The sequence below is a fragment of the Molothrus ater genome, chromosome Z (genome assembly GCF_012460135.2).
Source record: "Molothrus ater isolate BHLD 08-10-18 breed brown headed cowbird chromosome Z, BPBGC_Mater_1.1, whole genome shotgun sequence".
Lineage (NCBI taxonomy): Eukaryota > Metazoa > Chordata > Aves > Passeriformes > Icteridae > Molothrus > Molothrus ater.
The window spans coordinates 11,645,917-11,661,946 of NC_050511.2; the positions used below are offsets into that span (position 1 = coordinate 11,645,917).

General features: G+C 44.8%; 1 protein-coding gene across 2 annotated transcripts in view; it reads right to left on the reverse strand.

Moving 5' to 3' along the window:
* Window positions 1–15,281, reverse strand: part of NADK2 (NAD kinase 2, mitochondrial) — a 32,289-nt gene extending 17,008 nt beyond the window's left edge. Inside the window, exons 1-2 of one of the 2 annotated variants that reach the window (XM_036403566.2) lie at window positions 14,882–15,281; window positions 162–250 (exon numbers count right to left, since the gene is read on the reverse strand). In XM_036403566.2, coding sequence (XP_036259459.1) covers window positions 162–250; window positions 14,882–15,229 — 437 coding nt within the window. In that variant the 5' untranslated portion in view covers window positions 15,230–15,281. The remainder of the gene's footprint in view (window positions 1–161; window positions 251–14,881) is intronic. The other variant, XM_036403567.2, reaches the window with a different exon arrangement.
* Window positions 15,282–16,030: the final 749 nt, after the last annotated feature.

The window sequence follows — 16,030 nt, forward strand, 5'->3', positions numbered from 1 at the left end:
TCAGTTCACATGATGGCTCTTTCAGGAATGACTGCTCATCTGCACCTCTCTCTTTTTTTTCCTATTTTATTGGCATTTGTAACAGGAGGCTTCCTTTTGTTTTCACACGATCCATGGATATTTGCACTGTGTCTGAAATCTTCACACCCATGCACTCTTACCGTAAGCTGTCCACAACATGCTCCACGTTTTTTGTATGAATGCGATGCCGTTCCAGCAGACCAGCATAGTTAGATCCCTTCAAGGCAAGCTGTAAGACACAAATGGTATTTATAGAAGTACAGTAAGTGCTCTTGAGCAAAGCAAATAGAACCTATAAAAAAAGCACGTTATTTTCTCTCAGCAGAGATACATTCTTATAAGCCTTCCATTAATTACATTTCTATATACACAGCAGTCAGGTTATATTGACTAGTTCATTAAGTGAATCAAATGGCCACAGCAGTCAAGAATCACAGATATGCAAACAAGCATACTACATTGACTTCCATGCAACTTCAGACACTTTGCTCCTCCTGAATCTGCCAACTGATATAAAGACTACATGATTCCATATAGTTACACTAAGTATATTTCTGCCATGTGCTGAAACACCCAGTTAGCTCAGAGCTGTGCTGTAGAAAAGACAGACAAAAAAAGCAACAGGAATGACAATTAAGGAAACAGAGCCTGAAACACCTCCAGCATTACCCTTCAAATTGTATTTGAGCTAAAATGGAAGACTGCCAAGTGCTGACAAAGGTGACATTTTCTCTGGATCAAAAAAAGCTTAAGGACAATCTACCTAATACATTTGATACTGTTCCCTGGATTTTACACCACATTTGTTAAACAAGTTGATAACAATAACAAGACAAACTCTGTAGGTGCATTCTAGTCTCATCCTTTCTGGAAAATGGAGAATTTGAATACTTAATTAATCTCAACACACTCTTCAGACCACAGAAACATTTTGCAGTTTATATAGATACAGTCATAAGCAGGCATGTGAGATTACTGACTTGTTACAGATTAGTTTGGCAACAAGTTTTTGTGCGAGTAATTCAGTCACCATATGTTCCTTATCTTATTTAGCAGGGGGGGCCTCATCTGGGGCTGATGCTGTCAAACATGTGTGCGCATAGAGATAAAGAAAGTGAAAGAAAGAGGGTGCAAAGGATGTTAAGCAAAAGGAGTCTATAAATACATTCACAGTGAAATATATTTACAGCAGGCTCCTGATACTCCTTCTAGCCTGAATTATTCTACAATTATACTGTCACTGCTTCCTTTTCCCTGAACAGTTAAAACCAATTTATCAGCAGAGAAACAGAACTTCTCCTAGAGTTTGGCCAGAGGAATTCATCTGTGCCAGAAGCTCTAAACAGCTACTTCCAGCAATTTATTCAAGTGCCTTTACTGAAAGTTTTATACCATTCCAAGAGAAAGTCTGGTGCCAGACAGCCTTGTCTAATCCCATTTTCATAGACTTCTCAACTCCATAGAGAAGGGGAGAGGACTGTCAGGATATGACAGTTGAAGTCAACCACAATCCAAGACCCAGGAAATGAAATCTTTATTCTTTATTATCTTTATTATTATTATTAAATCTTTATTATCTGACATCCATTCATGTCAAGAAATCCAAGCATGAGCTAAGCACATAAGATAGACTCAGCACCGAAGTAGTTACAGACAAGGATGTAATTGGCTGCTCTGGAACTGCACTGCTGTGTATTAACAATTGGCAATTAACTTGCAGGAACAAAATCTTTAGGTGGTCTTAGAGCTGGGATCAGGAAACCACTTCCAACAGAGACTCACAGGCTGCCTGGATGTATCAACAGCACTAAAGGAAGACAGTGGGAGCAGCTGCCTGCCAGCTATGCATGATCACACACAGACACAGGTATGTGGATGATCAGAAAACAGACAGATAAATATTGCAGGTTTTTCCAAAGCTTGTTCACATTGGTTTATTGGGATACAGGGTGTTATGTCCCATTAATTGCCTCTCACACTTAAATCCTTTGTTTCTACTCCTGAGCTACAATGCCTGTGCACCCCAGACACCTCTTAGTCTTGCAGAGTCCATGGTGTAGCACTGGGAACTTGAATATTGCCCCTGTGGACTCTGGGGAGGGAAAGATTACACAGGGCTATGCTAGTTACAGCACAGCCCATTGCCAGCCTGCTGACAGCCTCCCATCATCCACTTGGAGGGGAAAGGAAAAGGCAGAAAGGAAAAAAGGAGGTATTTGCCTTCCATAGACACCTGCTGCTGAGCAGCATAGGTGTAATTTGCTAGAAGAATTTTCAATTGCATGTTCAAAGCACAAATTCATCTTGCCATACCACAAGAGCAAGAAAACCACAATCAAACAATTTCCAAAAAACTAAAATCAGGTTCCTCTAGAAGTATCTGCAGTGAATGAAACAAGCACCTGACAAGCAGACTGCTGTGACAGCAGGCTTTTTTCAGGCTGCTGTTAGTTCCGCACAAAATAGAAACCACAAACTCCATCTTCTAATTTTATGTACCTAATTTATTCGGCTCATATGTCAGCATGCTATCTTGCAACTTGATGGAAGAGAGCTTTTATCTCTGAACAATAACAATGTAATATTGTTATTGTTATATCAGTGGCAAGCCAACAGCTAGCATTTCCCTGGCATCGCCAGGAAGGAGAGGTATGAGTAGCACCACTGCTATGGAACAGGGTCTGCTCTGTAACTTACATTTGCCATAGCTGAGTTAAATTATTTCAGCAACAGCTTCAGAAAACAGAAGAGATTGATCAGCAAATAAACTATCAGTATTCTGACAACTGGATGAACCATTTCAGCAGCACTGTAGAACAGGCATTGAATGTGTATATCTCCTCTTTGAATTTACCTCTAGAACAACTAAGCACACATTACTAAGCAAGAAAAATGAAAAGTTAGGGCCTTTAGTTTAAATGGCTGTGCTACATTTATGGAGTTACTAAATTGTCCTGATTTGCAAAAGGCTCCAGAGATTACAACAGTCTGTTCATCTCCAGCTTCATTCTCTGTGTTCAAAGATAACTTGCAAGTTCATTCATCTAAGAACTGACAAAAGGGAAGCCCAACTGAGCCTGACCACAGTCAAGTATATCCAACAGGAATGCTAATCAGCAGCTGCTCTCACTTGACTGCTCCAAACAACCAGAGAAGTGCCTACAGTCCTTGTGGTCAGAAGCACAGAATCACGGAGTGGCTGAGCTAGAACAGACCTCTGGTCGAACCCCAAGCTTAAGCAGGGCCATCTGTCCAGATGTGGATGGCTTTAGAAGATGTTCACAGATGGAGCCTCTACCACATCTCTGGGCAAACTATGTCAGTGTCCAGTCACCCTCGCAGTGAAAAGGGTGTTCAGACAATGTTCAGACAGATGTACCTGTATTTCACTGCCTCTGCTCCTGCCTCACATCCAGCACCTGAGTGCCACTCTAAAACTATGACAAATGCTGCTGCTGGAAAGGGGTTCGCACTTAGGGCAAAGTGTAAGACCATACTGAGAGCAGCATCTGCTTTTTATTTCAAAAGAGCTGAAGACAAAAATCAGGCAGTCCAGTTGCTGTGTGCATGACCACCTCCTTAAAGAGCCTTAAAGACACTTGGGATGTATAGACAGCACAAGGACAACCTGGCTCTTAAGCACAATCATAAAACAGGCCCCCAAACCTATGCCAGGCTTGGCTTTTGTCAACTGACACCTCAAAAAGGCACAGAGGTATTAGATTCCGCATGAAGACAACTTTCAAGCTCTACTTCCTTCGGAATAACCTCTGATTTAGAATTAGGCCTGTTAATCTGACCTTAATACTACACAAAATAAAATGCAAGAATAAGCCTTCCTTCTGTAGTCTAAGCCTGCACCTCTGGCAAGTCCCAACCCATTTGGTTTAAACTGTGGGTCTGCTGTCCTTTAGTAATGTTTGCCCTGCAGGAACAATGTTGTACAGCAAGGACAAGGCTTCTAGACACAAATACAGAAGCCAACACAAGCCAAGTAATACCCACTGTTGTCTACATATGTGGATTATGACTCTTGATTTAGAAAATGGGAAAAGACATAGCTGAGACCTACTGGCATTGCTTATTAAGCATTAGGATAAAAGAGTATGTTCTCTCCACACAGTAACACGCATATTGTCTGGAGTGAATTTGTCAACTCAGCACCTTCTGCATCTCATCCTAGCAGAATCACAGAGTGATTTGGTTTGGAAGGGACCTTACAGATGATCAAGATCCAGCCACCCTGTTCTAGAGAAGGACACCTTTCACTAGACCAGGTTCCTTAGAGCTCCATCCAATCTGAACTTGGACACTTTGACAGACACTGCATTCACAAGATCTCTGGGTAACCTGTGCCTGAGCCTCACTACCTTCACAGTAAAAAACTTCTTCGTAACAACTAAGCTGCTAATCTTCCCTCTTTCAGCTTAAAGCCATTCCATTCATCCTATCAATACACTCACTGACAAAAGGTCCCTCTTCAGCTTTCCTGTGGAGTCTCTTCAGGTACTAGGAGGTGCTCTAAGCTCTCCTCAGAGCCTTCTCTTCTTGAGGCTGAACAGCTCAAACTGTCTTGTCCTCACAGGAGAGGTGCTCCAGCCTCGTGACCATCTTTGTGGTCCTCCCCTGGACTTATCCAGTAAGGTTAAATGGAACTTTTCCAATGTACTTTGGCCTTATGCGTATGCATATATATTCTCATTACTAGGCTTAAGCTTAATTTACAGCACTAACCTTCATGCAGTCTTAAACTGCACCAGGGTGAAGTTAATACCAATCACTTGTTTTACAACTGTTGGTCATTGAGGAGTTAAACTAAATGTCTGACTAGAAAGAAGAAGAAAAAAAAAAATCAAAAAAAACCCCTAAACCCTAACAACAAAAAGCATAGATCTAGAAACAATTACTCTCTCAAATTTCCACAATGAACTTGCCCACACACGCACCCCAGCTGGAAAACAAGAACAGATCACTGCTTTACAATCTACCTGATTTCTACAGAAAGAACCACAAAATAATACAAACGGATTTAGAGATCAACAGCTGAATAGCAAAAATTTGAATTTTAACCTCAAGACAAAAATACAATGAGCACTAATATAACAATCTGTTTCTAAGCAAAGGATGGCACCTTAAGTCCTGTATTTTCAGAAACTGTCCCTTGAGATTTAACCATGTGTCCCAAGTATAGACAAAGTTAAGTGTTCAGTATTTGCTCTGCTTAAAAGAAACAAGATTTTGACAGACTTATAGAAAAAATATTTTTCTCAATACATTAAGGTTAGAACTAGAACAGCTTTGAATATAGGACATGTTTCAAGCCACACACTTCCCTTAGCATTCCTGACTAAACTTGACTTTCAATCAAAACTTCCTTAATTATCAAAGTCAGACTGTCAATCTACAGGCAAGTGATTATCCTGTTCTAGTGCTAACTACTTAAGACAAAGCTTGATCTGTCATGCTAAAAACAAATGCAATTTTCCTAAAAGGTCAGGCACACACTAAACTTCTGGATTTCTTAGGAGCTCTAATGAAATATTAAGCTTCTCTATTTGAAAATGTAAAAGTAATCCACATACAAGTACATAGGATTAAAGCATGGTGCAGCTTCTGAATCTTAGATAATAAAATGCCAACAACAAAACAGATACACAAACTGAGCAGCTAGCCTTAGCAGAACTTGCCCAACAGGAATCTGTACCTTGGAGACATATTTCAAGTGTCCCACAGAAAAGGGTCTCCTAGGGCAGGCAGAGCAAGCTTGAACCACAATGCTGAACGGTTAGTGCTTTTACCAGCCATTAGCTGAACTGATGGGGGAGCTGAATTTGGTGGTTGCACACAACAGATATCCAGGTTTGGACATGAGACTCACAGTAGGCACAGGACAGCACACCTACCCTCCATTTATAGCAGAAAGTAAGTACCATTTGTACTTGGCTGTATTCACACCAGTGACAGCACATTTGCTGACAACACCAAGGCTTGGTGCAGTTGATACACTGGAGGGTGGAGGCGTCATCCATGGGACCCTGACAGGCTTGAGGGCTGGGTCTGTATAAACCTCATAAAATTCAACAAGGCCAAATGCAAGGGGCTGCACTTGGGCTGGGGCAATACCAATACTGGCTGTGGGATGAAGGGATTGAGACCAGCCATGGAGAAGGACTAGAAGGTGTTGGTGAACGGACAGCTGGACATGGCTCAGCAGCGTGAGCTCACCTCCCAGAAAGACACCCCAGGCTGCATCCAAAGCCCCAGGGGCAGCAGGGCAGGGAGGGGATTCTGCCCCTCTGCTCTGCTGAGACCCACCTGGAGCACTGCATCCAGCCCTGGGCTCCCAGCACAGGAAGGGCACGGACCTGTCAGAGTAAGTATAGAGAAGAGACACAAAGAGGATCAGAGGACTGGAGAACCTCTTCTGTGAAGACAGTCTGAGAGAGATCCTTAATATTACTCCTTCCACAGAAGTTGCCTGACTTCTTAAAAGGGGAAATGTGGTCTAATTGTTCTTGCACTAGAAATAGTAAATGCATTATCAGATCTCATATAGTTTGGCTATAGATAAAGGCTCAAGACAGTAAGGCAACCATATTTAGAAAAAAAAATGGTCTAATTTAAGTATTTACTGAAAAATTCCAGACTTATTGAATAGCAACATTTGCTAAGTCACTGACTTAATGTAGCACATTGACCCTGATTGGCTGCATGCCAGGTGCTCACCAAAGCTGCTCTTATCACACCCTTTCACAATGAGATAGGAAAGAGAAAATGTAAGGAAAGGCTCAAAGTTGAGATAATGACAGGAAGAGAATACTCACCAGTTACCATCACAGACTAAACACACTCAGCTTTTGGAAATGAACTGAATTTATTATGAATCAAAATCAGGAGAGGATAATGAGAAGTAAAACAAATCTTAAAAACACCTTCCCTCCATCCCTCCAATTGTCCCAGCTCTCCCTCCTCCGCCCCTCAGCAGAACAGGGACATGAGCATGGGGTATACAGTCAGTTTGTCTCAAGTTGTTTTGGTCTCTGCTCAGCTAGAGGAGCTCTTTTCCCCTGCTCCAACCTGGGGGCTGGAGATATCCATAGGAGATTTTTCAAACACTTCTCCAGCATAATTCTTTTCCATGGGCTGCAGTTCTCCACAAACTACTCCAGTCTGGGTCCTCCACAGGGTGCAGTCCCTCAGGAACAGGCTGCTCCACTGTGGGCCAACAGTGGGGTCACAGCCCCTGCCAGGAGCCTGCTCCAGCATGGGCTGCTCTGCACAGGCCACAGCTCCTGCCAGGAGCCTGCTCCAGTGAGGGCTGCTCTGCACAGGCCACAGCTCCTGCCAGGAGCCTGCTCCAGTGAGGGCTGCTCTGCACAGGCCACAGCTCCTGCCAGGAGCCTGCTCCAGCACGGGCTTCCCATGGGGTCACAGCCTCCTTCAGGCACATCCACCTGCTCTGCTGTGGCTCCTCCAGGGGCTGCAGGTGGATCTCTGCTCCCCCCTGGGCCTGCAGGGGCACAGCTGCCTCACCCAGGGCTGCACCAGGGGCTGCAGGGGAATCTCTGCTCTGGCTCCTGGAGCAGCTCCTGCCCCTCCTCCTTCACTGACCCTGTGTCTGCAGAGCTGTGCCTCTCACACACTCTCAATCCTCTCCTCTCTGAGAACAATTGCATTTGCACAGTAATTTTTTTCCCCTCTTAAATATGTTACCAACTGAGTTGACAGTACCACCTCTAAATGGCTTGATCTGTGCTGGTGAGGGTCCATCTTGGATCCATCTGGCATTAGCTGTCAGACATGGAGGAAGCTTCTGGCAGCTTCTTACAGGAGCCACAGCTGCAGTCCTCCCCACTACCAAAACCTGGCTACACAAACCCAATACACTCAACCTTTTGCTATCAACAGGGCCAGTTTCAGTAGAATTATGTTGGCAGTACAGTTTGCAATTACAGTGTACAGTAATACAGTGGGATTAACCCATTTTGGGACATCCAGCTCCTTTAAGGCCCTGCAGTCTAGTTCATTCAGACTTGCACAAGTGCTCTGAAACCCTCTCTGAAGTGAACCTTACAACCAGTCTCAGTGAGCAGCTGCAGGTTCTGAGTGAAGTTCAAATGCACTGGCTTCTGATCATTTATTAGCTAAAAAAATCTAATCCAAAAATACATTGTTTACAGGAAGGCTTTAATAATGAGTAAGCATCAGAGAAACCAATCAGGTTCCTAAAACAAACTCCTACTGTGGATCAGCAGTACCAGGGCTCAGGTTTACGTCTCCCATAAGGCCTTAAACACAAATCAAGTTTTCCAATACAAACTGCTGTTGAGCTGCAAGCCATAGCATCAAATCCAATTCTTCCCCCCTTCCCAGGATTATTACATATTATACAGGCTCTAGCCACTTGCTTTTAAAAAAATGTGCTAAGTTAACCAATGCAGTAAGTCAGTTCTTACCACACAAGAAAGGCCAGAAGGCTGAAGTTACCTGACTAGGACTGATTAACTAACTTGCTGTCAATTGCTCAGTATTTTTCCCAATATTGTTCCTGGCTATTTGCTATGCTTCTACCAGTTTGCTGCACCACCCCCTACACTGCAGAAATCCAGAGGACTACTTTAGCTAGGAAATTTTTTCCTTATATTTTCCTCACTTTCTTCTTCAGTAATTTAGACCCCCTCACTTCCATTACACCATCACAACATGCCTTCAAATGCTGCTGTACACTAATGTATCTTCTGTAGAATAATGACTATGAAGTACAGATATTGTAGCATTTTATAAACCATTACTTCTGTAATAGCTTATTTAACTGCAACATTATGTTCCTGAAGTTTTACAGAAATGCTGCTTTAGGACAAGAGTTTGAAGCATACATGAAAAAAAGTTTTAATGCCATGAACTGTTTTCTAATGGTTCATCCACCACATTAAAGCATTATTGTCATTTTAACCACATGTGAGGAATACATATAGCGGTTTGCAATTCAAAGGCTAAGGCAGAGCAAATTGTTTTGTTAACTATAAACAGTGGTAACTGCTTTCTTCACTAAAAGATTTCTAAAAAAACCTGAGTATTCCAGGCAATTCAATCATTCTCATTAATACAGCACAACACCAACATGATGCTGTAAATCACAACTAATGAAGTACTTAAAGCCAGCATTAAAGTCACTTCCAAGAAGTAGCCTTCTTCAGCTGTATACAGCATAGTATGATTGGTGATACAGTCCCAAGTTTAATTTAGGTGAATTACACTAAAATGCCCTACTTTTATATCTATTTGCTATATGCGACTGAGTATACTTGAATGGTGTACTGGAAAAACAAATCTTACAGAAAAAAATAATTACTCCATCACATTTAATTGTTTCCATCATTTTCCAGACCCCTCTTAGAATAACAACATAGGAGGAATAATTTAATAAAGCAGATGCCAGTACAGTGACTTAACACTGATGCAAATATATCAAATTTTAAAGGTAAAGATAAACAAATGAACACCACGTTTGTGTAACCTGAAAAGTATTTGCACACATCTCAGTTTCCAGTGGATTAGTTCAAAAATTTTATTTCTAAAAAAAAAAAAATCTTTAGCTTTATATAATCCTAGTGGAATATAACCTGTGTCTTGAATTCTGTATGCTTCAATTCAATAAAGGGAGTTAGTACTTCTCCCTCTTTTCAGGATAAGGAAGAGAATAGTAGAGTCCTAACAGTTTTAAAACACTTTATGTGCTCTGTAAAAGAACATCCACTGAAAAAATTCACATTACAAGGTAAGAAGAGATGGGCAGTCTGAATTCAACAGAATAATGAAAAACTTCATAGTATCACCTCATTCATTAAGAAAGTTTCTACTTAAAAATACTACTTTCAAATACACTCTGTACATATGGATCCACAAGAGGACACAGGGTTAACTGCCCTCATACTTAGTGATTTTCAGAAAAGCAACTTTTTTTTTTAGTTGTCTACTAAATTACCAGATTTTATTTTAAAATTAGAATTCAGTTGAACTTTGAAGTTTGCATATTGCTTTTTCATTCTGCTGCCTTCTTTGCATTTGCAAAACTCAGTATTCTGAAAATATTTGACTACTTTCTAAATAAGTGTTTGAGAGGATCACAGGCATCAGCATTGGAGCACAGTCTTCTAAACCAGAAATCTAAGAACAAAATACCTGGATATTTTCCAAAACCGTATCTTCAGGTGGTGGTATGAGAGTTACAAGCCTGTAACACTAGTGCTCAGGAAAAGTAATTCAGAAGTGATACTGAAAGGGTATCTTTCACTACTTAATATAAAAAATAGCAGATAATTTTTTCTGTAATTAAAACCAAAAATCCATCACCTATCAAGTTAGAGGTAAAACAGTACATTTCCCACAAGAAGGAATTTTCTACGAGGCATAAAAACTTTTACTGCATGGACTAGCAACAACTGGTGCTTTACACGTCTAAATTAGGAGCAGGAGGGTGGGAGGATAGTGTCTTGCTGCACACACCCCCCAGACCCCACCCACAGCTCTGTGGGGTTGTTTTGGCACACAACATAGGAGATCCAGCTGAAGCTCACCTACCTGCTGGGCAACACTCCCTCCTTCCTTCCTGGCCAGCCCTGCTCAGGATGTTGCTGCTGCCCTATGCATCACACGTGCAAGTTCATATTGACCGCATTCAGGGGAGACAATATCCTGACAACAGGTTACCTCTTCCCTACCCAAACACTAGTTTTCTATAAAGCTGTATGAACTTCACATCACTGAGATTACCACCCCCAGCAATTAGTTGCAGTGGTCCAAAAGAGGCAAAACTTGTTCCAAACCTCCAACTTGCTCTCCCTTCCTGCTCCAAATAAAGACTCATAAACCAGCCACAACAGAATATCAACTCCAGTCCACACTGAATGACCTCCTTCCAACTAAGTCCAAGACAAACCTAACTTTTCATATGACAAGACATTTTCAAAGATAATTAGAATTGTGTATGAAATTTATTTGGACAGGTAAATTTTTCACCTTCCCTAAATACCTTACAGCCGTGAGAAGTCAGCGACTTACCACATCTGCACTATCAAACAAAACAAAACCCAGAAGTCAGGAAACAAGCCCTATTACTGGGGCATTATATTCTCTTAGTTTACATAAGGACAACAGCAGTGGTTCCTCTGCATGGATTTACTGAGAGCGAAATAAACAGAACATGAAACAGCCTTCAGTACTAATTGACTGGATCATTCATTTTTGTAACTAGTCATATTTAGATGCCAATCCCAGTAAGCTAGGTCACAAGAAATGCAAATTGCTGTCACTTCTGGTAAGCAAACTGTTTGTAGGGACTTGGGAGAAAGATTGGTATAACTTAGAGTTGGTAACTGCACGTTTTAGAAATCCAACAGCCCCTTAAATTTCATAAAGCAAAGACAGCATTTAGTAGATCTGTAAAAGTAGCCCTTGCTTTCCGTCTTTTCACCATTAGTTTTGCTCTTCTGCTATCTGGACTGCTTCTTCACCTCTCCTATCTCTGTCTGCACAGAGAAAGAATATTTGAGTTCTGGAATTGTGACCCTGCAGCTTTGACTTTGCAACATTTCATAGTGTTTGTATAATACAACTCACATAGCATCCAAAAGTAAAGCCACAGAAGGGTTTAAGCTACAGGTGCCCAGGGCCTTTATGGCTTATTAGAAATGTCAGCCAGTCACCTCCATTACTGGTATTCTGCTTCTTGGAGGATACTGTGATTTATACTGTTTATATCATAGATAAAGACATATACTATGACCTGTATAATATTTTAGCACATATTGGTGTATGCCAATGATTCATCTTCAGCCTCCTTAAACATGAAACAAATCTAATTTCATTAGGATGAGTACCCAAAGGCACCATCATTTCTGCATTAAGTTACTTCCTGTATATTCAGCCTCAATACATAAACACACTGATTGAAACAACTACCTTCAGGACTGCTCGCCTGTCTTGGTGACCAGGCAGAATAAGCCTCCAGTTTTCATTAATTGTGCTATACTGATATCTGAAGTTTCCAAGTACAGACATCAGCTATCTTCTAGAAACTTGCCAACATCTCTTTTGCTCACAACAGGCAAGGCAACAAGCCCAGGTATGGCTGCTCAAATCTAAATCTCAAACATTGCCTTGAAACTGAATTTCTGTATTTCAGATAGCTGGTGTCTGGACATCTGAAGGTCCATGACAGAGGATGACAGCACCATGCTCTTCCTTTCGTGCTTCTCCGTTACACTACAATCCTCCTCCAGGATCACCCAAGCCTGAGCCCCTACAGTGCAACCCACCACCAACAGGTCTGGGTCAGCCAGCAGCTCTGAGCATCAAAGGAGCCAAACCTCTCCTGTGCTCTTTTGCTTTCACTCTTTGCCTGTATCCCAGCCTGAGGCTTTCATATGCACTCTCACCCTGCCTTCTGTGTGGCACTTCAACTGAGCTGCAAACCCAAAGACAGTGTGCCTGGGCTCATTTCTGAGATCAGCTGCCTTGGAGCAGCTTCCGAAGTCCCCCCAGGAGAAACAGAGACACAGGGAACATGGATTGCAGCTAACACCAGGGAGCAAAATGCATCGTGTTCCCAAGCTGCCCACAATGGCACTGTGGGGGAAGGACACTTCACAGCAATCACTCAGCTACAAAGTGATCTCTCCAAAGGTGAGGATAAGAATCTTCTGAACCTTCAAGTAACATATTCAGTGAGGCTGCCATTAACTCATTCTGAGGAAAAAAGATCTGAGACCAGAGTCACAGCAAAACGCAAATACTGAAATTTTTACAGGTTAGCTAAAAAATTTAAGAGATGGGCAGCAAGGATAATTCCTTTGCTCTCTTTTTTCTGATTCAAAAAATTCTGCAAGACCTTTTCAATGTGCTCTTGCACAAATCTCTGTATTCCCACCCATACAGCAGGAGCTTAACTCAATATTGCTACACACATAGTTAGGCAAGTTGGGCTTTGTCTACCTGGCAACACCAACTTTTATTGCTGCAATTCCTCACAAGGCAGTATTTTAAGGGGAAAGGTAGATACTAAAAAAGCACCAGTCCTAGAAAAGAAATTCTAGAACTGTCACAAATACCAAGAATTATTGTGTACCTCTAAGTTTCTCCAAAAGGACAAACTTTAAGGTGTTCCTGCAACCATTATAATCACCGAGTTCACAGTAATTTCTTTAAAAATGCATACTGAGGGCAATACAGGTTACCAATCATGCAAAACATGCATTCTCACAAAAAAAGAAACTGCAGCTACCACACCATCCAGTGATGAGCACCTTAAGGGACGTGCAATGCTGCTCACTGATTCAGTGTCCCAGTCCTACCTGTACAGAAGCAGTTTGGGAAAAGTCACCAAACAAACCCAGTCTGCTTCTCCTGGGCTTAACTGCACACTGAGGACAACCTCTGTACTCAACAACAAGAAATAATTTCTCACTAATAGCTAAATGAGAAGAAAAAGTCTTACAGCTGAGCTGTAAGACACCTTTTTTCCCCCTAACCAGTGTATAAAATAAAGTACTGGGACACCTCAGCAACAGGAAGCTACATAAGAATTAACACAGACTGACATTCAATTTGTTGAACTATAACTACACAGCTATACAAAACATGTAAAAAATGTCTGGACAGGAATTCCATAGGAGACCAAGTGAAGCACACAGACATTGCTGTAGACACTGTACATTTTATCCCTGATTCTTTACAAAGCAAGGCTACGCAGCCATTTGTCCTTGCCACATAAGTTAAGCACATGTACCAGTTTAGTCAGAGATTTAAAATATTTCCAGTTGTAAGAGACCAAAGACTTGACAGACACAAACGAATCTGTGGACAAATTAATGTAATGGATTTATCCAAAATAAAGGCATAAAAATACGATCTCATGACATGGACTTCACAGACTGCTGGCAGCCAAAGTAACTCCTGCAGGTACCATCCTTCAGCCCACAGGTGGGAAGTGAACACTGGAAGATAGCCACCGGGTAAAGGGAGAAATGGGCGAGGTCACCGAGCATGATGGAGATGAAGACAACAAGACACTGGGTGCACATGTCAACTCTCAGAGACACTTGCTTTCCTCAGTATACCTTCAGTAATGGACCTTTACATTAAAGGTTCCTTAAAGACTAAAGAAAAATGCTTTTCTAAAAACTGTAACAAGAAGGGTGGATCTGAGAGAGATGTGGCTGTTTGAATGGAGGAAAATATGTAAGGATGGAGTGAGGATGCGAGGCAAAAAAACGGAGGAAATGCGAATCAGTCCATGCTAAGATATAGAGGGAATTTTTTGCAACATTGTGGTTTCCACAGCATGCACTTCTCTGATCTTTATACTTCATACAGTAAGAAAAAGACTGCAGTTTGCTGAGACACTGGAATCCCTCCGAGGGTAAAACCCAAACACGCTTACTGCACAAGTTTCTCGGCAGCCTGCAAGCGATGAATGTCCAGCGCCGCCACTCGTGCCCCCCTCCAGGCCGTGCCGCTCGGCGGCTCTATCGGGATCGGGGGCCGGGGAAGGAAGCGGCGGGAGGGCAGAGCCGCCGGCCGCAGGGGCAGAGCCCGGGGACAGCGGCCGCGACCCCGCTCACCTCCACAGCCGCCGGCTCCGCCCCACCAAGGCCCGGGGAAGCACCAGGGACACTCGGACTCAGCGGCCCGGCGGCGTCACTGGATCCGGGTATCACACCGGGAACCTCTCCGAAGTCGGGCATCACCCCGGTCATCCCTCGCCGGAGCCGGGCATCACCCTGGGTACCCCCCCGACCCTGCTGCAGCCCCGCGTCAACGCCCTCGCTGTCCGGGACCGCCGGCCCCTCCCGCCGCTCACCAGCTGCTTCAGGTCCTCCTCAGAGAGCCCGGCGTAGCGGTACCGCTGCTGCTCGAACTCGTACCGCGTCGTCTTCACCACCACCGCCACCCGCGACGGCCGGAACCCGCCCCCCGTCGCCCCGGATCCGCACGGCGCGGCCCCCGCCGCCCCCCGCCCGGCCGCCGCCGCTACGGAGGGGCTCAGCCCGCCAAGCGCGAGTAGGCGCCGGTGGGCGCCGCCGAGCAGCGGCAGCCACGGCGGAGCGGAGGAAGCCTCCGTCCGCTGGCAGAGCAGCGGGGAGCGGCGAGCTGCCGCCCGGCCAGCGAGGCGGAGGCGGTCGCAGGGTAAGCCCCAAGAGGAGAACATCTCCCGGGCTCTGCGCCGCTCCCCGGGGCGGGCGCGGCGCTGCCGGCGGCGGCTACGGCCGCTCTGCGGCGGCGCCCGGCACACATGGCCCGGCCGCGCCCGCCGCCCCGCCCTCCCCGCGCGCAGCCGCCCGCCCCACCAATAGCGAGCTGCGCCGCCGGGTACCCGCCCCCCCGGAGGAGGGGCCTGGGCGCTATCCTCGGCGCATGCGCCCTCCCCGGCCAACCGGGGCACAGCGCGCGCTGCCCGCGTGCCCCGCCCCGCGCCCCGGGGAGAGCCGCTGCGCAAGCGTAGAGGAGACCTCTCTCTCTCTCTCCCCCTCCTCCCCCACTCCCCGCCCGCCCCTGCTTGGCCCCGCCCCGGCTCCTGGTGGCGCGCGGGACGGGGCGCGAGGCACGTAGGCGGCGCGCGGGGGATGTCCCCGCGCCCGGCCCCCCGGGCGCTGTGAGGGGTGCGAGATCGACCCCCGTCGTGTGGGGAGAGTGACAGCGGTTCGCGCTGCTCCCCAGTGCTCCCCCGTGTCCCAGGGCTCAGCAGCAGCACCCCCGGTACTTCCCGTGCCCCAGAGTGTTCCCAGGACCCGCCCGTCCACTGCTCCACTCTGTCCCAGGGGACAGCGACAATGCCATCAGTGCCCCGCTAGTACTCTTAGTGTCCCGGGAGGCAGCGATAGTGTTGAAGAGATAAAGAGGGAGAAATTACTTGGCCTTAGATTGCGCGTGTAGAAATCTCACGTGTTGCTGCTCCTGTCCTCGGCCTTTGTGATAGCTTTACAGCACCGCAGAAAGGCAAATACGAACT